Raw genomic sequence first — 20,002 nt, 5'->3', positions numbered from 1 at the left:
GGAGTAGACTATTATTTCAGACTATTTCATCAGTGTAATGACTGATGTTCTGTTCTCCCTACTCACTGAAGTTTGAAATATTTGTATGCATCTAATCTGTAGTGTTAAATATAGAAAGTCAGTTAAAGGTTAACTGTTAAATATAGAAAGCCAAATAAAGGTTGAATGATCTATAGAAAGCCGGACTAGGGTTAAGATGAAGGATATGGAATAGTATCACTAAATGGGTAGTGTCTCACTCCAGATTTCCTTTTTCACCTGGCAAACTCTTGCACACCTTGAACAAGAAGAGGGCAAGATGGGGTCTTATGGGACTCCAGAAGGAAGGTTCTGCCAAAATAAGCCATTGTTCATGACATCCTGCTAGGAGGGAGTGAGGCAGTTCAGGGGCTGTTTTGTGACAAATAATAATCACTGCTAACAGACACATGGAAGATCAACATATTTCCCCTGTTGATCTCTAAGCATACACATCCTCTACTAGGACTATATTCAACCTCCGTTTGACACACCAGAGATTTGCCAAACCTCGTGTTTGAGCATTTTCTGGAAATACTGGTAAGGCATTGCTTTTGAGTGCTGGTTTTTAACTGTAGGGATTAAATGGCAACAGAGTTGCCTACGATATAGGAAACAGTATTTTGCCTGCCAAGTTTTTCATTTTATTTTTATTGTGTTTTGCTGGGGCACTCAGCATTTAGCTGAACTCAGATTCCTCGGAATGAGTTTAGCTAAAACTGTGAACCTAAGATTCTGTCTACAGACCAGATGGGCACCAAATGCAAGCAGTTGTTCATTTCAGCTGCAGAAGAGTTGATGTGTGTTTGGTATCTGATTGTGAGAATGGGTTGCAGCCCCTAGTATCTGGTTCTTAGTTCTGTGTTTCTTCTCTTGTGTGTATATTCTGATTTGTGTTTGGGCTGCAGCTTGACAGAACTGGGACACTTAGAGAATACTGCTCAATATCACATTAATATGTTAGTATAGAATGACTTGCAGCTTTTTCAACTCAGACCTTGATTATTATTTTAACTGTGGAATGTATGCAAAGTAAAGACTCCAAGTGAAAGGTAGCATATTGTCTACTCTCATGTGCAATTAAGCCAGTATGGTACTGACATTTTCAGAAAGTCTGTTGTGAAGCATTGCAACATTAACAACCTGGTTGTTCTCTTTAAAGTATTATTGACTTCATTTGAATGGTTAAGAAAGCATACTTATAAGGCTGTTGTTTAGTTTACATTGAGCAACATCCCTGCTATCATTTCTGCCTTTATGAGTACTCTCTGTGAATGGAAGGAATGTTCTATTGACAGAGCGGGTCCCTGCAGATTGCTTCTTGCATTCACAGAGGGAACGTGAATGGGATGCATTGGGATTCTGCCCCCATTGATACATATGTTGTTTTGGATTTTGCAGGTGTGTGTGTGTGTGTGTGTGTGTGTGTGTTGTCTGCCTACCCTCAAAAGCAACTATTAGAGGTTGTAATGCATGGAATTTGCCTATGGTCCGCATTCTGTATGAATCTAGCATATGGGCCTGACCAGGAGAAAAAGAGAGATGGTGTGTGAGCAATTCTGACCTTCTTCCCTCTGGTCACCTTGAATATGCAGATATGAGATTAGCTCTCATATGTGCTAGTCTAGAAGAATTCCTTATCTGAATCAGGTCTGGGAATTGAGGGTAAATTGCCTTTTTCTTCTTGGGCAAGCTTACTTTCAAGCTGTTTCAAGCTGCTGTCTTTCTCAAATAATTTTAACAATCCTATGTAAAAGTAATAAAGTATAGTCAGTTTCTAAAGTATTTTCTGGTGGGTTAACTTTTCACTTCATCCAATATACAGTCTGAAACCTGAGATGGCAAATTGGCTCAGTGTTGCCCCTTTTTGGGTGTATGTGTTGGGGGTGAGGCATGGAAATGCAGACTGCTTTAAGTTGGAAAAGTTGTTACTGAACCTCTTCGAACAAATGTTGCTAAATTAACCTTTAAAACATTCTTCCCTAAGATTTCTACACAGCTGTAAACCACAACTGGGTTCTGAAGGCTCAAGACATAAAGAATTTAACAACTCTTTCTGTGGCGGGAGGATTTCGAGATTATCAAGTTCGTTCAGGACTGACTTTCCTTCCCAGATCAAGTCAACAAAGCGGTGCCTTATCTGTTGTGGTAAAAAAAGCACTTTTCCCCTTCTAAAATTGGTTCTTCAAGTTCAGTTGTCAGCACTTTGCAAACAATTTGTGACCCGTGGGGTACTTGTACAACCTGAAGGCTTATTGTTAGAATGTTTGAATCTTCCCTTGACACACTATAACTGGTTTGATGCTAAGCATTCTAGAATATTTAGGGGAAGCACTGATTTTCTTTTATTCTGTTATCAAATAACTAAGGCAAGATTCAAGGCATTATTAAGGCCAGGATCCAAAAGGCTTCATGAGTAGTTCAGGATGCCCAAGGGTGCTTCAGGCTTGTTTTTCTTTGAAGTTTCACATATAAGACTACTTCTGTATTTAAGGATACTCCCAAAAGCAGTTTGTGATTCACAAGTGATCTGCTATTAAGATAAAGTTATATTGGGCATGCCCTATATCAGCCATTGCAATTAAAGTGTCCTGTGGGTAGGATTTCAGTTTTATTTCATAATCATGCTTTTAAGTTCCAAAAAATGTAGTTAATTTTTTAAAAAAGAAATTGTTTTTTTCTTAATCAGAGTACAGCTGTTCCTAGAGTCTGGGTCTCCACAGACCACCTTGCTATAGTTTGGTAAGCACCTGGGACCATGTTAGGTACCACAATTGGCTCTGTATTAATTTTATTACTATCTTTCTACTTCTGTTTTAATTTCATTTTATCAAAATTGTTACATTTTAAAGTAACCTTTTCCTTTTATTTTCTTATAGGTGTAAAGAATTGATCTTGGCTATCATCAGAGCATTTTTTGACCTTATTGATGAAAAAACTAAACAGGTTTGTATTTCTGGAGGCACAAACATGCTTATTTTAGTTGGTTCTCAAAAGTTTTAGAGATCCTAAGAGGCTGTACGTGGTTTGTAATTACCAAGCGGTGTGGCTATAAGGGTGATTGGGCAGCAGTGCCCCCCAGTAGCAGCTTGTTTAACCCTTGATGCACAAAGCCTAATTTACCTTGTTAGTTTTGTGAACCACCCAAAATTGCGTCACAACCCATTGGTGTGTCCAGGAACCAGTTTAAGAATCTCATGTTTGAGAATCTCACAGTTTGAGAACTCATGCTTACAAACAGTGGTAATTTGAATAAACAGATTGATGTTAACCTTAATCCAGATTATACTAAGAATTCTAGTAAAAAATTAAATTTTAGGTTGTATCTAGAAGTATCTCTTCAGTTCAAGAAAGAAGCATTTGTTGAAGTGGGGTGAATTTTGCTTACCCCTTCATTATGTAGGCCCCCCCCCCCGTGTTCTCCAAGTCTTTTTCTGATGGGTGAGGGACCTTTAGAAGCAGATGTTCATGGCGGTAGCAGAGGGAAGAGGAGATAAGTGAAAATCACCCCTCTCATATGCAAAAATGGAGCTGCTTCTCCAAATGAAAGCACTACCATAGGGTACAGCGTATTGTCAGACACTTTAACATTTTTTCTCTGTGTGTGTGTTCTTAGATAACAGAAGATCCTCAAAAGAGAGTGTTAGTCTTGAATCATCACTTTCTGAGGCATCCAGCAAAATTCTTTGAAGAAAAGCCTGAAGCAGCTGTTGAATTTAAAGGTTAACATATCTTTTTATTTTACTTGCTCCCATCTCTGTCTGCCTAATTGCCTCCAATGCTGCTCCATCACATTCTACTCCCTAGACCAGAGGTTCTCAAACTGCGTCCCAGCTCCCTGGGGAGGCACTGTGAACAGACAGGGGAGGCATGGGCACCCCATCACTGAATTAATGAACTAATGTTCGCAAGCATTATCGCTAGCTGGCTACAGTTCTGACCTTCTATGACTGAAGATAGTTATGCAAATTTAATTTACAGAGTAGCATGCAAAGAAGCTGACAGGGAAGGGGTCTCTCAAGGAGAAGGCAACTGACCCAAGGGAGTAGGGCTAGTGGTTAGTAAAAAAACCACACCGCTTTCCCTTCATTGAACTAGCTATTGATTGGGGAAAAGTCTTGGTAGTTTGTATCCACTGCCACCATCCCAGGATACAGGGACCAATCAGGTGGGGGACATCTGGGAGGGGAAGTGCCTTCTTGGAGAGTGCTGAACCCCAGAGGTTCTTATTAAATATCAATACCACAGTAGCGCCTGCAGAGCTAAGATGTGTGACAGTCCACTGGATTACCCATGTAGCAACATTGCCAATGTCATTTGCCAAACAAAGGGAAAAAGCTGCCTGTAAAAAATATCTGAGATGCTGCTGGGAAAAGCATCCAAAATACTGAAAAATAGGCAAAAATTAAGGGAAAATCAGGGGGAAATGCCGAGGATCCTTCATAGAGGCTTACAAACCTACTTGCTATGTTGAGAATAAAGGTCTTAATTGATTTAAAGGTAAGTCTTTCAAAAGTTAAATAAAATGCAGGGTTTAGTTTCATGACAGTAAATATTTGTTGTGTGGGTTACAAATAGGTATGCTGTTTTTAAATTATGAATCAATTAATTGTGGTGGTAGTGAGAGAATTTTATTCCTGGATGCCTGAGTAATTATGCTGATTGTTTTCAGGAGCATTCATTTGGATCCAGGTAAAAACCGCAAAATGGTCCTATACAGCGTACAATGTAAGTAGTGTTGATTATTATTTCTCTATAAAACTGTGATACTTTTTAGACTTTGAAGATTCTACTAAGATTTTTTTTGTCTTCTCTTGAACAGGAATCGAATGGAAAATACTTTACTTTCTCCCTCTCAAGCCATAGAAAATCATACAGTCATGTCCACTGTCAAAACAGTATGTTGGTGAGAGAATGCATGATTTCTTTGCAAAAATGTGTATTTGACTTCATAATACTTATACTTTTTCACTGAGAGAATGAGATAATGATTTAAACTCCTTTGTCTTTTTTCATCTCCAGATTATATCCTGTATCATGATTTTTTTCTATTACAATAGCATTGCATATAAGTTTCTCAGGCTGCAATCCTTTGCACATTTACCTGGGTGTAAGGCCCACTGAACTTAGAGGCACTTAAGTCTGAGTAGACATGCCCAGAATTGGGCTGTCATTCTTTTTTCTGATGCGCTTCCAAACTGTTTTGTGGTGTTGAAGTCAGAGCAAACACACGCAGGTTCATCTCATGCAGAACCTTTAGGAGATAATTCTGATGTGTTTCCAAACTTTTTGGTGTTGAAGTCAGTGCAAACACACACAGGTCCATCTCATGTCTGAAAGCAGAACCTTACGAGATAAATAAGACTGCTAAGTCTAAAGTATTTTCCCATTATAGATCACCTATAGTAAATAAGATGATTATACTGTGTTGTATTGATCTTGAGAATGCTGGAGATAGTGGTATTTTGTATCCTGCATTTCTATGACAGTCAATAAAGCATATTGAAGTATAAGAACACAAAAATTGCTTTTCTAGATTAGACCACAAGGCCCCTCACCTTCTCCAACATTGGCCTGTTAGATACCTCTGTGGAAGTACACAGAAAAGACATGGTGGACGTAACCATTCTCTTGTGCTTTCCTCCAGCATTCATCAACTGGAGATGTGCTGCTCCTGTTTATGGAAGTTCCATTTTAGGTCTTAGATGTAATACCCTTATATAAACAAATTGTTCATTATGTGCTTTTTTAAAGCCATCAGTGGGCCAGTCCACATGTTGCATTTACCACAGGGACTGGATCTTTGTTGTGAATTTTCCATTCTCCCCTCCCCTGCCAGTTGTCATGCCAGGTATCACTCAGTGTATAATTTGGGGGCTCTCATATAGAGGCATAGGAGTTGGGATTTACTGGTAGCTCTTTGAATGAAAACTTACAAGGGTATTCAATTCCATTTGTTTTTTGATAGCAGGAACAAGAAGGTGCTCTTTTATTTCTTCTTTTGTATAAATTAGGCTACTGAAATAAAGAAATCGTGGTGGTAGTGGGTGCGCACACCAAAATTTTTATGTGAAAGAACTGTGAACTCAGTTCTGGTACTGAAAACAAATTCCTGGGCTGAACATAATTAGCATCCTGGTCCTTTAATTTTAAGTGTGTCTGCACCTGACTTCAACAAAAAAACAAACAAAAAAAGAAGCCTGCCCACTTAATGTGTACAGTTCCTTTTCTCCTGCCAATGATATGAAGTGAGGGTTGGGGTAATTCACTACATGATATACAGCATTTAAATATAAGTGATGCCTGGATGCCAGTGTATGTGGTAATGTGTATCCCCAACCACATGTGCTGGCATTGAAGGTCATTGTTACTCATTGTGTGAGGGAAATAACCCTTTTGAAGATTTTGAACTCGTTACAAATCACCAATACAAACATTAGATAGTTGTCCCTCTCCCTCATTCTGGCATTTTATTACATTTATATTCTGCATTTTCTCCATGTTAGGGTGTCCAGGTGGTTTTCCATCTAGGCACTAACTAGTTTTTCATCTAGGCACTACTTAGCTTAAGCAAGGTTGCCATGCCATTCAGATTATGGACTAGTGGGGTTTTTTGAGAAAAAGAAATTTTGTATTCAGTCTCTAGTCAGGTCATCAGAGAAGGCCTTTTTACAAGTGCCGCCGCCTAAGGAGGTACGTGGGGCGGCGGCAAGAAATAGGGCCTTCTCAGTAGTGGCACCAACGTTGTGGAACTCCCTTCCCCTTGACTTGAGAATGGCTCCCTCTCTTGAGTCCTTTCGGCGAGGCCTGAAGACCTTGTTGTTTAACCAAGCCTTCTGACGTTCTGGCCTTTTTAACATCTTTTATATATCTTTTAGTTGCTTTTTTACAGGCCCGATTCCTCTAAGAACTGCTGTTTTATGCTCTTTTATTCTGACTCTTCTGACTACTGTTTTTATGGGTTCTGCTAATGTGTTTTTTAATATGTTTTTATCTGTGAAATTATGTTTTAATTTGTTTTATATGTTGTTAGCCGCCCTGGGTCCCTTTTTGGGAGAAGGGCGGGATAAAAATAAAGTTTTATTATTATTATTATTATTAGTCTGCACCATTCATAATTTTATACATCTGTGTCATCTCCTGCACCCTGCCGTGTTACTGTGTTCTGAAATAATAGACTTTTGTAACTAGTAAGGCATGTGTGCATTTTGTACCAGCATAACCAACTTCTGCATTTACCAGTATACAATGAAGGCATGAACATTTTATTTATGAATTTGGGCACTTAATTGGATTGTGATTGAAAAGTGGGATCCAATATGAATATAATTGCTACTGTTTCTGATTGATATGATTAGGAACAATTAAATGGATTGTTAGTGTTGGCTGTTATTATGTGAGCTGCTTTAAACATATTTACAAGAATTCTTGCTTGAAGCACACTAAATCAATATGTCCCTTCATTTTCTCCTTTTTCTCCTTCGTGGGATGTGCATATACAGGACAGAAGTAGTTGGATCTTTGGATGTATAAACAGGACTTCAGCTATGTGGTAAGTACTTTCATGAAATATAACACACTATAAACAAAATTGTTTGAAGTAGAACTCTATATATTATTATTATTAACAGTATTTATATACCGCTTTTCAACTAAAAGTTCACAAAGCGGTTTACAGAGAAAAATCAAGTAACTAAATGGCTCCCTGTCCCAGAAGGGCTCACAATCTAACTGTATTGGAAGTACAGTTGGCCCTTGTTATCTGTGGGGGATCCATTCCAGGATGCAAAAAACCATATTTAGTGAAATTCATGGTAAAAAAAAAAAAGCTGTCTTTTAAAAACATTTAAACAAGCTTTTATAAAGCAAAAAAAGCTTTCTTTACCTTAGTGCAGAAAGCTGGAGGGCTGCAGGACAGTCTAAATGAAGCCATTTCCGGGTTGCCCCGAGAACCCCTCTCTTGGCCCTGCATCATAGATGTGTTTCCCAAATGCTTCTGCCATGCACTCTGGAGTGATTAAAAATGTTTAAACATTTTTAAATGGACCACATTTTCTTTAAGCAACTCAATGTGGATGGCCATAGCCATCCATAGATGAAAAGGGTGACCCTGTACTATTTTTAAGTTTGTAAAATATGAAGTTTATTTTTATTTTTTAGGTAACTGATGCTTTAGTTATTATTGTACATCATTTTGTTATACTTCTCACCTCTCTAGTCTTGTGACATACTGAGATTTTAAAGCATCCTTGATGTTGTCTTAATCCACTTTTTGGATTGGGGTTATACTTAATGCCTAAGTGTCCTTATACTAGGGTTAACTATATGTTGTTCCTCCCTGTTCACTTCTACTTAGCTGGCTGGCTACAAATATGCTGTAACAACCCTTGATTACATGAATATTTAATATAAACCAGTGATTCCCAAACTGTGTGTTGAGATCCACCAGTGGGTTGCGAGCCAATTTGTGGTGGAGCTATGAAAAGGATTTTTACAAACCAAGTATTTTCTTTCTTTATAACCACATACCTTGAAAATAACATAAGTTTCCCATCCTTCTGAATAAACCAACTATGCTAACGCAAATGAGTGTAGTGTGGCAGATTGATCCTTTCAGTAACAGATATTTTGTGTCAGTAGTGACACTAGAATTGGTTTATGAACTTTACTGTTCAAAAGATGAAAAGTTTTGTACAGCTTGCAGTGCTTTTGCATTCTAAATTTAAATATTCTACATCACGGGTGCCCAAACCCCAGCCTGGGGGACATTCGTGGCTCTCAGGGACCCACAATCCGGCCTGCAGGGAGTCCCCAGTCTCCAATGAGACTCAGGAGACTTGCCAGAGCCTGTGCTGGCCCAACACAAATGCTCGCAGCATGAGGGTGACTGTTTGTCCTCTCACGTGAGCTGCTGGCTGAGGACTCCCCCCATTGCTTGCTGTTTCACGTCTGTGATGCAGCAGCAGCAGCAAAGGAAGGGCCAGCCACTTCGTGCAAGACCTTTTATAGGCCTTGAGCTATTACAAGACTGTCATTCATTCATAAAAGTTCCATCTCTAATGCATTTGTAAATTAATTCAAATTTGAAATGTAAATTCTTCCCCCCCAGCCCCTGACAGTGTTAAAGAGATGTGGCCCTCCTGCCAAAACGTTTGGACACCCCTGTTCTAAGTATTTGAGTATTCATCTTTCTTCTGTTTAATCCATAATATCTAATATTTCAACATGTTTAATTCTTCTAGTCTTCAAGGTGTTGACTTATCTCTGAAAGTGGAATTACTGCCAACAGTTAAGGTAAGACTTGTGCTATTTGGTTCTCACAAAGCTAAATGTTTAGATGGCATACATTTATTTGGTATTTTAATACCTTGTACAAATATGCTGTGCAACCTTCTTCACTGAACTTTTTTTGAAAAATTACTATGATTCATAGTAACTTTTGGGCTTTGCTCATGGATTAGATACTGAAGACTAAAATAGTTTGGTGTTTTTACCCTATTTTAAAAAAAGCCTCAAAAGAGCCATTTATTTTTTTCACATTTTTATACCACCAAGGAGCTCAGGGTGCTGTACATAGTTCCTCCCTTCCTTTTGTCTTCACAACAACTCTGTGAGGTTAATTTTTAATTTTATGCAATTTTGTTGGATACAAATGAAATTATTGATACTCTATGAAATTAATAGAGATATATCAGATATGTGTTGGAGGAATTGTGGAAGAAAGGGTACATTGGAACATGTGTGGATTTTTTGTCCTAAAATAGAAAAATATTGGCAGGAAATAATCACGTGGATAGGAGCTTTGACTAATCAAAAAATAATTGGGAATGAAACATTATTATTTTCATTATTTTCATAATTCACTAGGGGAAATGAGAAGTTGACTAATAAAGAATTAATTGCGAATCTTATTGGACTAGCAAGGTGTGAGATTGCAAAAAGCTGAAGAAATGTGCATGATCTTACATTACAGAGATTTCTGAATAGTACCTGGCAAAGAGTTACTATGGAAAAATTGACCAATAAGGCCAGAATATATAGAGGAGAAATAAATGATCAATTATGAAAATATGGCAGCCTTTGTTAACATATAGTGCTGAGTTGGATAGGAAGAACGATGTGGAAAGTGGTCTGGATTGTTGGTCTTTAATTTTTTAGGTAATGATATTGTATACAAAATTGTTGCCTAGATAGATCAAGGCATTTCCTTTCACTTTGAACTTGGGTTCTCAGATATGCTAATATGTACTAAACCTTCTGTTCTCCTGATTGTTTTGGGAAGTCTTATGGGTTTATGGAAAAATGGACCTTCAGTCAGTGATTAGTGTTTTTTTGCTGGAGTGCTAATGTCTTTTGAACTTGGAAAAAAGAATATTGTGGAAACTGAAGAACCTACTTACATGGTCACCCTAAATAGATTCCTTTTGTTCTAATTACAAAATGCTGTACTTGATGCTCAAAATAAAAAGAAAAAAACATTTTAAGCAGAAAAAAAACTGTGCATCTGGCATTCTGAGGTAGCCTACTTCTAAAATCAAGAGGCTGCACATACCCATCCCAGCTTGTCACTTGTGATATTTTCCTCCAGAAATTTGTCCATTCCATTTTAAAGGCATCCAGGCCAGATGCTATCACCTCATCCTGTGGCAAAGAGTTCCACAGACTAATTACATGCTGAATAAGGAAATATTTTCTTTTGTCTGTCCTAACTCTCTAAACACTCAGTTTTAGTGGATGTCCCCTGATTCTTGTATTGTAAGAGGAAAAAGAACATCCTCCTATCTTCTTTATCCACCCCCCTGCATAATTTTGTATCTCTCAATGATTACCCCCTCGGTGCCTTTTTTCTAGACTGAAGAGCCCCAAACACTGTAGTGTTACCTCATAAGTGAGGTACCCAATCCCAGTCTGCCCCATCATTTTGGTCGCTCTCTTCTGCATCTTTTTCATTTTCGCTATATCCTTTTTGAGACGTTATGACTAGAACTGGACCATCCTGACTCTCAGCTTACTGCACTCTCAAAGATGGAATATTGATCATACCTTGCTGGCAGGACAGAGGGGAGAGGATTTTTTTTTTCTAGTTGGAGAGAGCTCATCTTCCATGTGCTGCTCATCATATAGCTTAGAGCAGGGGTGCTCAGTAGGTGGATCACGATCTACCGGTAGATCACGAAGCAAAATGAGTAGATCGCAGAGTGCCGAACCCCCCCTTCAGGTGCCTCTGGGAGGAAACTCCGGGAGTAAGGCCCATTGTACTCAATGGGGCTTGCTCCCAGGTAAGTGTGGCTAGGATTGCAGCCTCACAGCCTAATCCTAGGCATGTCTACTCAGGAGTAAGTCCTGTTATACTCAGTGGGGCTCAAGGTACACCAACATACATTGTACACATAAATGTTATATGTTATGATGGCGCGAACATTGTAAAAAAAACTCTGGTAGATCTCCGGGCCTTGCTGGGTTTCAGAGTAGCTCTCGAGCCAAAAAAGTGTGAGCACCCCTGGCTTAGAGGTTCCAAACTGGGGTGTTGTGTTGCTGCAGCCTAGGAAGCCTTATCTCTGCCCCCTTAAGAAGTAGAGAGGGTGAAGATGGGGAGGGTGAAGGCAGCAAAATGATCACTGTGATCATACTGCTGCCAGGGGTAAAAGGGTTTTTTTTTACTTATCTGAGTGGCACCAGCCTCTGGGGCGGGGGGAGCCTGTGGACCCTTCTACAGGGCTCTCCATGTCTTCAAACAGCTAAAAATAGTGTAAAAAAAAAAAGCCATTTCCAGTTTTGTCCTGAAAGAGTTTGGAAACTGCTGATCTAGCTCATTAACTGCTCTCTTATAGCTTGCCTTTCGCCTTCTTTTTATTGTGTATCATATGAGGTCAAATGAGCATTATTACTGTTGTATATATTTTTAATGCTTTTTTTAGGCAGTGTCTCTGAAACTTCAAGACTATCCTTCTTTAACTCATCTTGTACTTCATGTACCAGCTGTCAATGGCAATAAGGTAAAAAAAATGCGTATCTACTTTATTCGATTTGTCTTATTTGATTAATCTAAATTTCTAATTTTCATTGGAATTTTTTGTAGATGATGATGTAAATTTCTCCATTACACTTGTCATTAGCAGATGCCATAACTCGTGAGAATAGCTACTGTTCATTTAAAGTGTGAGCAAAGCCTTTGCTATCAGACAGGATGCTGCTTTGAGCATCTTAGCTTTTAAGAGGAAAGGCAGCATATAAATCTTTAAAATTAATCACTGTAGAATTTGAAGTCCTATCTAAAGTGCACATCTGCTTTAGGTCCCCAGCCAAATGTGATTTTACTTATAAGTAGTGTGTCTGAGGGAGAGTGGGGCTATCCATATTATGTCAGATAGCATCATACAGTTCCTAATACTGCTATTTGCAGAGCAATAGTGGATGACAGAGAAATACGTATTAATGTCTCCTAGCTGACAAAACTATAATTTGATTAGTAACAGTAGTTTGCTTTAGTCATTTGGGGAGTCCATGGTCAAACTGGCTCTTAAAGCAAGATCTCCTCGTGCTAAGTTCAACACTGCCTATGAGTCATGCTAATTTGTACTGAAGTTGTGAGAAATCTTGTAAGAGCTTGTGAAAAATCAATAATCTCCTGAAAAGTGAGTGACTGGGACAGTGCAAGTAGTTCTATTCTGATTCAAGAAATTACTTAGTGTTTCTTTGTTGCAGTTTACATTGGATTGTGAGTTCTTTAATGAAGTTTCAAGAACAGTGCAACTTCCTGTCACCCATCTTTTTTCTTTTGGTAGGTTTAATTCACTGCATTTGTCAAATAAAAACGTCCTTTGGAGAATTTAATCTTGATGGTCAGAATTCTTAAATTGTGAATTTCATGCAAGCTTAACAATGAGTGTATCTATAAAGCATCATCCTTCTAACCAAATACTTCATATATCAAATGGATTGTCCCCATTTGGTATTTGCTTTAGATCTACTAACTGTAATTCTAACACAAGGCAATAATTTCTGCAGGACTTTCTTCAAGCAAAATCGTATTAAATTCAACTGGTCTTACTCACAATGTTCAGCTTCAACATTTTGGTCAGGTAGAAATACTGATTTTTGAAATATTTTATGTTTTTTGTAAAGCCTAATGTGGATTAGTTCTTTTGGGAATACTAATGACCTTATTCTTTTTATTTGTTTAGATATATCAAGCTTTTAAAATCTATGTGGAGAGCCGCTGCCCATCGCTCAAAGGTATATTTCCTGAAATCACCTTTAAATAAATGCAGAAAAGAATCTTTCCTCCTTGTGTCTTCCATTACTTGCATGTTGAGTTGTGGTCTGACTCCCTACAGCAGGACTGCTTGAACCCTGGCCGAGGGGCCGGATCCAGGGTTCAAACTAACCTATCCACCTGGTGAGTGAACCTTTCTGTTCCGCCCCCTTGTGTCTCATCATTTGAGTAGACCTGGCCACCAGGATGCTCTGGGCAGTCACATCTACCTGGATGTCCTGTCTTTTTAAAAAATAGATAAGACCTTTATTGGCATACATAACAAAGAACGACAGTAGTGAGTACAAGCCTATGATATATGATACATAACAATTAGCATCCTGTCACACAGTGGACACCAGGCAACAGGCGTGACTGCCCAGAGCGTTCTGGTGGCCAGGCCTACTCAAATGACAAGCAATGGGGAGGGTTGGTGGAACGTGTGAAGGGGGGGGGGGTTGCTGCCACCTTGTTTAATACACTCAACAGGGCAGACAGCTAATTGCCTGTCTCAATAATCCACTCCAGCATAACATGCACAATGGGGCAGACAGCCAATTACTCTTCTCAACAGCCCAAGCCAGCAGCCCCCACATTTGTCTACATGCCCTCAAGGTGAACGCAAAACCAATATTGAGCATGCAGGTGTGAAGGCACTGCCAACTGATTTAAGTTACTGGAGCAAATGTCACCATTGAATACACATGCAGGCTAATTCAAAGCAGAAGAAAAGTTTATTTATAAAGGCAAGGCAAAATAAAAACCTCCAAAAGGAAAATACCTCTCCCAATGCCAAATAGCAAAATACCCTCTTCTGGGGTATTTCCAAGGAGTTAGCATACAAGATAGCACAGAGAAAACAAAAACCCAGCTCTATCTGTTCCACTTCAAATTAATCATCCAATTACCATTGCTGGTAGACATCCATTTGAGCAGAGTTCTTCATGGTGGTTGTCAAGTTGATTGAAGAACCACAAAGGGTGAAGATCCAAAGACCTCAATCTGTGCTGAATGTCCAAACTGACCTCTTTCTATAGCCAAACCTCCTTGACCCATAAAGGGTCAGAACCAATCAGTTATACCTAATTCTGCTGAGTTAATTACCCTGTAATGTTAACCAATCCAATTTCATATCATGTACAAAGTGGCATCTGCTAGTTTTAAATCGTCACAACTGCGTATCATTTCTCCTTTCTACACTTCTTATCTACAAGATCTCTGCAGAGCCTGGCTGAATCCTTTATTCAGCATTTAAAGGCGTATTAACCCCTTACTCACACAGATGTGTTTTTTCAGCAGAACACATTCAGTTCTCAATACTACGTAACAGCGCAGTCCTAACCCCTGGATCAGGCCGATGCAGGCCTCTAGCTGCTCCAGTCTACTCCAATTTGCATCACCTCCTGAGGTGGTGCAAATCCGAGTAGAACCATTGGGGCAGTACAGCGCGACATGGGGTAAGGGCAGAGTTTTCCCCTTGCCTTGGATTGTGCTGATTCTGGCCCCAGACTTGTGCTGGATGCAGCACAGGTCCCCTGGTCTGCCTGCTCCAATGCAAGTTAGGATTGTGCCCATAGTCATATTTCAAATTAAAATCCATATAAATAACCACCTCTGTGACAGAATGGAAAGCTGCAGTCTGAATAGGGATTGCATTCCGGGTGCACAGCGGTTGCAAGTTTGGGCACTGCTGTCCTAAAGAATTAAATTCATTCTGTAAAGAATTAACTTTCTCCTGTAATAGATTGATTTTTATGCTTACTGCTGTGAGAAATTGACAGTACATTTTCCCTGCTCTTCCTACGTATCTGAAATCTGCTCATTTGAGCAGGACACATCTAATATAGAGGCTAATTTTTTTCCTGCTTTGAAATAATAACTTCCAGTTTTTGTTGGGGTTTTTTTGGGGTCATCATTGCTGAGGTTTCATAAACCACATTCTTAGAGATGGGAAAAATGTAAAGTAAGGTTTCTGTAGTTAAGCCTTCTTGATTACTGCAAATCAAGCAGTACAGCACAGTTCAGTTCCTCTTAACAGTACAGTTCAGTTCCTCTGCAGCACCCCAACTTGATTACATATAATGGTTTACATATTACGTATAATCTGATTATATTGATTGATTACATATAATCTGCTAGAAATTATCTAACTCAAATATTTTGTTTGAAAGGTCTGTTTCATAGATGCCTAGATCTCTACTAGCTCTGGTTTTTCATACTTGAATAGTAATGAATAAACTTTCATCAGCTGGTGAAGATGTCTAGATTTAACCTAAATCAGTGTTTGCTTATGAAATAGGATGAAAGTATGCACAACCACCAAAACATGGGAATTGAGTTTTTTTTATTTATTTATTTAAAACATTTATACCCTACCATTCCAACAGCTCAAGGCGGCTTACAAAACTTAAATTCATAAAACAAAGCATAGAATGATAAAGTTTGAAAACTAGATCGTTTAAAACCAGCACAGCAGTCGTATACTAATTCTAAAAACACAGGTGGTGACAAGTAAAAAACAGTACTCAACCAACTACAAACACATGAATACACAATAAGAACAGGTTACATAAAGGACAACCAGGAGTGTTCCACCCTTACCCACCCCGAAAAGCTAACGTCAATAAAAATGTTATCAGACCTTGCCAGAAACATTCTATTGAAGCGGCAGATTTTAGATGTTCTGGTAGTGAGTTCCATAAAAATGGTGAGAAGGCCTTGTTTTACCAAGAATGTTTGGCTCTTATGGACAGTTTCCATGTCACTGTAGAATCTAAAAGTGGTGCAGACATACTAGAATGTTTTCCCCATACGATAAGAGAACAGTCAAATGTTTCAGTTTAAATGATGGGTGGACAAACCAGAACCATAGTGTAATATGTGCTCTCTTTTGCCTTTTCCAGAAAGAAGACCCAGCTTATACCGACTTCATATACCATGGTCACATGAAGACTTTTTAACTCAGTCTCAGTAAGGATTTTACTTTCTTTGGTGTCTTTAGTTCTGAAATGGTTGTAGCTTATTTCATATATGAATCTGTATGCATTCTGTTGATAGACATGTTAATGGGTCACAGCATTTGGGGATAGTATTAAATGAAGGTTTGGAAGTGTTTTGGGATCCAACAAGAAGTTGAACCCAGTGTCATGTTACTGTGCACTACTCGTAATTGTACATTGAAATGTCCTGGGTTGTGTGTATTTTTTGATTAAGTAAACGTTCATTACTAACATTAAGCAAAGCAAAAAAATTGTAACAACCCCTTTAGGGTTCCATCTTTAACTGAGATTTCTGCAAAACTGCATATTGCGCAGCCTGAAAATGACACCGCTCTTCCAGTGTTGAATATTTATTCATCTCCAGATTGTCAATATGAAGTAAGTAACAACTATTAAGACAGTAGATTTTTCCTCACTCCCCTCCCACTTCAAACAAAAGTGCATATTTACGGGATTGTGAAATATGAACGTAGTTTGTCTTTTGGAAAATCTGCACTGATGCCAAACAACTAGATAGAGCTTTTACCTTATTTGTGAGTTAAATGAGTACTTGTTGGCATTAAGACAGAATGGTTTTATTTATAAAAAGTTTTATATTTCATCTTTAGAAAAACAGTTTACAGCAAAATACAATCAAAACTGCTTGTATCCTAACTTAAAGTCGCACAATAGTTTAAGTGACCTCACCTTCTCCTTTTTCCTCACTGGGCCCTACCTCCTTAAAGGCACTCCTGACAGTCAGAGGATCTTTGGGCTCATGAAAGGTTTTTGCGTCTTTTGAGACTTCTGCCCCTTCCTAGCCCACAAAAGCTAGGGGTCAGGTTAGGCTATGGGGAGGTGAGGAATTGTGTTATGCTTATGCTGTTACATGACAATACTAGGATATAATCCAACACTTTGGGTGTTATTTATCTAGTTTAAAAGATTATTCATTTCTTTAAAAAATTGTTTTGTGTTTGTGTGTGTGTGTGTGTTACTAGGTAACCATTAAGACTTCTTTTCTTCAAGTTCTTGGTCAGGTAAGAAGACTTCCTTTTATGTAAAACTTGCTGAATGCGTTGCCAGCATAAGTACAGGGTGTCCCACGTTATCCGCGGGGGTTCCATTCCAGGATCTCCTGTGGATAAAGAAACCTGAGGATGATTAAATCTTTGGGTTTTGGGGACCCTGTAATCCTCTGGAGGTGACAGGAGCTGTGCTTCTGTCGCCTCCAGAGGATGTTCTGAGAGCTGGGGAGGCCGCATGCGACCTCCCCGACCCTCAGAACGCCTTTTAAGATCTTCGGGAGGCCTTAGAAGGTTAGTTCTGGTTTTTCTGAAAAACCAGAAGTGACATTTTAAGGCCTTAAAAGGCCTTTGGAGGGCCGCCTCAGAAGGGTCCATGTGGGTCCAACCCCATGGGTTGCAGCGATCCGCTGATAATGAGGTCCATGAATACAGCAGGCCCACTGTATAGGGGATATAAGATTGGTGGCTGAATATATGTTATTGGTTCAATTTCTGTTAGTACAGTGTGTACAAGTTGAGCCTACTTATGTGTGGATTTTCTCTCTGCTGATCTAGCCAACGTGGCCCAACCTGAACCCTCCAAGGGTGACCAGAGCTCTGCTCTAATTGCTTCAAGAGTGATTTCTGAAGCCTGCAGAGGCCTTGCGCATCTGCTCACGGCCTTTGCAGGCTTCAGAATGCTGCCTAGAGGCATAAAAGCTACTTCTGGTTTTCGGAGCAGAGCTCTGGTCTCCTTCAGAGAGTTTAAGAGGCCCCAAACTGCAGATTTGCTTAACCGCGGTTTTCAATAATCACAGGGGATCTGAGAATGGATACCAAGACCCCACCTGTATATCTGCATCAGTGGAAACTGGTTGAACAAAAATATTTTCAGCCTTGCATTGCAAATTTGTTCCCTGCTACAAATGTAGCAGTGATCAAATATCATTAATAGTCTGCAGCAGTGTTTCTCAAACTGTGGGTCGGGACCCACTAGGTGGGTCGTGAGCCAATTTCAGGTGGGTCCCCATTCATTTCAATGTTTTATCTTTAATATATTAATCTGGTATGTGACTACATTTGGGGAAATGTTACAGATCTGTACTTTTAACAGGCTACTATGTATATGCTTTTAACAATGATAGTCATTCCAGGATAAGATAATCCTGGTAGGATTCCAGCCTAGGATTGTTAAAAATTTTTGTGCTTGATGATGTCACTTCCGGTCATGATATCACTTCTGGTGGGTCCTGACAGATTCTCATTCTAAAAAGCAGGTCCAGTCTCTAAACGTCTAAGAACCACTGGTCTGCAGTCTAAACCTAAGAATCATGCTATGTTGATTGCAAATTTGGGGGTTATAGACATGAAATACTGCTGTTTTTCTACCCCCATCAAATTGAAATTGAGAACAAAGTTACAGTTGTGTATGAGTAAATAAATATCAATTTGAGTGCTTTGTACAGACGTGTCCCTGTACCCAAAGGGGTTCCTTTTCGGAACTCCCCATTGTTAAGTGAAACCATGGATATGGGCAAATGCCTGTCCCCACTCTCTGGAGCCGAGGGGGAGCTGTGCTCCCCTTGTCTCTGGAGGATCCTCTGAGCCCAGAAGAGGCTGCGGACATTGGTCTTCCCAGAGGCCCAGGGAAGCCCTCTGGCATCCCAGTGCCTTATAAAGCATTAAAAACGTCACTTCCAGTTTCACGGAGAAACCGGAAGTGATTTGTTATCTCTAGGACTCAGTCTGAGGCCTCTGCTGGACTTTGAGGATGCTCTGGAGGCGAGAGAAGCAGAGCTCCCCTTGCCTCCTGAGGGGCCACGCATGCAGGAGCGCACACAGGGGGGTGTGCGAACCCGATTTGTGGATACGGGATCTGCGGGTACAGGGCCCCCCCCATATTAAATTGGAAGTTGTGTTAGGCTCAGTTTTTACCTCAGCTTTTTAACCCTCACAGCCTCTTAAAAGCTCAATTAGCCTCTTTAAAGCTCAACAGCATGAGCTGGAGTTTATATCACTTGATGGCCTTAAGCAAGCCACTATGTTTAGCCTCCTATCTCAAATGAAGTTGGAAAAATTACTGAGCTAATGTATGTGAAGCATTTAGAAAAAAAAAACTGTATTTATGGAATTATTACCACTTTGAACATGGATGGATTTTACATGCACCAACTGTTAATTTATAATTTTTGTTTTTATAGGTAATAAGGTTCCATGGTGGTATCCTTCCTGTGTACATTATTTCTAATGTGCTTCTTGCCTATGGAAGGCAGTTGTCTCTAATTTCAACAGGTAACATTTTGCAAAAAGTTTTTCAAACACAAGTTCTCCTATAATGATAAAACTAGAAAGTCGCATTTGTAGTTCATTTCATTTGAAAATGTACCCTCAACCCTCTTATAAATATTGAGATTGACTGCAAGGTTTATAACAATGTGAATGCTTCTGGGAATCCAAGAGAGATAAAATATTAAACAGCTAGATTGAAGGGTGGACATTATTTAGCTTATTGACCTTTGTAGGAACATATTTTAAAAATATCTCATTGTGATGCAAGATAGAAAATCTTTTAAAGTTAAGATTTTTCAGTTAGACTGGAGAATTTTTTGGCAGCCACACATTGAAATGAACACATGAAACTGAGAATCATTTGCAGTCTTTACTTTAAATTGAATAGAGTTAATGTATGTTGTCACGTTTAGCTGCCTGCCTTTTTCTTACAACACCTATGTTCCAGTGTGGAG

General features: G+C 39.2%; 1 protein-coding gene across 1 annotated transcript in view; it reads left to right on the top strand.

The window, feature by feature from the left end:
• PGAP1 (post-GPI attachment to proteins inositol deacylase 1) overlaps positions 1-20,002 on the top strand; it is a 53,426-nt gene that overhangs the window by 16,135 nt on the left and 17,289 nt on the right. Inside the window, exons 5-20 of the mRNA XM_066635846.1 lie at positions 2,006-2,166; positions 2,708-2,760; positions 2,898-2,964; positions 3,635-3,740; positions 4,691-4,746; positions 4,841-4,924; positions 7,521-7,570; positions 9,261-9,312; positions 11,937-12,014; positions 12,724-12,799; positions 13,027-13,100; positions 13,203-13,254; positions 16,177-16,243; positions 16,542-16,650; positions 17,253-17,291; positions 19,460-19,550. Of these exons, the coding sequence (XP_066491943.1) occupies positions 2,006-2,166; positions 2,708-2,760; positions 2,898-2,964; positions 3,635-3,740; positions 4,691-4,746; positions 4,841-4,924; positions 7,521-7,570; positions 9,261-9,312; positions 11,937-12,014; positions 12,724-12,799; positions 13,027-13,100; positions 13,203-13,254; positions 16,177-16,243; positions 16,542-16,650; positions 17,253-17,291; positions 19,460-19,550 (1,215 nt within the window). The remainder of the gene's footprint in view (positions 1-2,005; positions 2,167-2,707; positions 2,761-2,897; positions 2,965-3,634; positions 3,741-4,690; positions 4,747-4,840; positions 4,925-7,520; positions 7,571-9,260; positions 9,313-11,936; positions 12,015-12,723; positions 12,800-13,026; positions 13,101-13,202; positions 13,255-16,176; positions 16,244-16,541; positions 16,651-17,252; positions 17,292-19,459; positions 19,551-20,002) is intronic.

This window comes from Tiliqua scincoides, chromosome 1 (genome assembly GCF_035046505.1).
Source record: "Tiliqua scincoides isolate rTilSci1 chromosome 1, rTilSci1.hap2, whole genome shotgun sequence".
NCBI lineage: Eukaryota > Metazoa > Chordata > Lepidosauria > Squamata > Scincidae > Tiliqua > Tiliqua scincoides.
The sequence above is the reverse complement of the archived record's forward strand: the minus strand, read 5'-3'. Positions and strand labels throughout refer to the sequence as shown.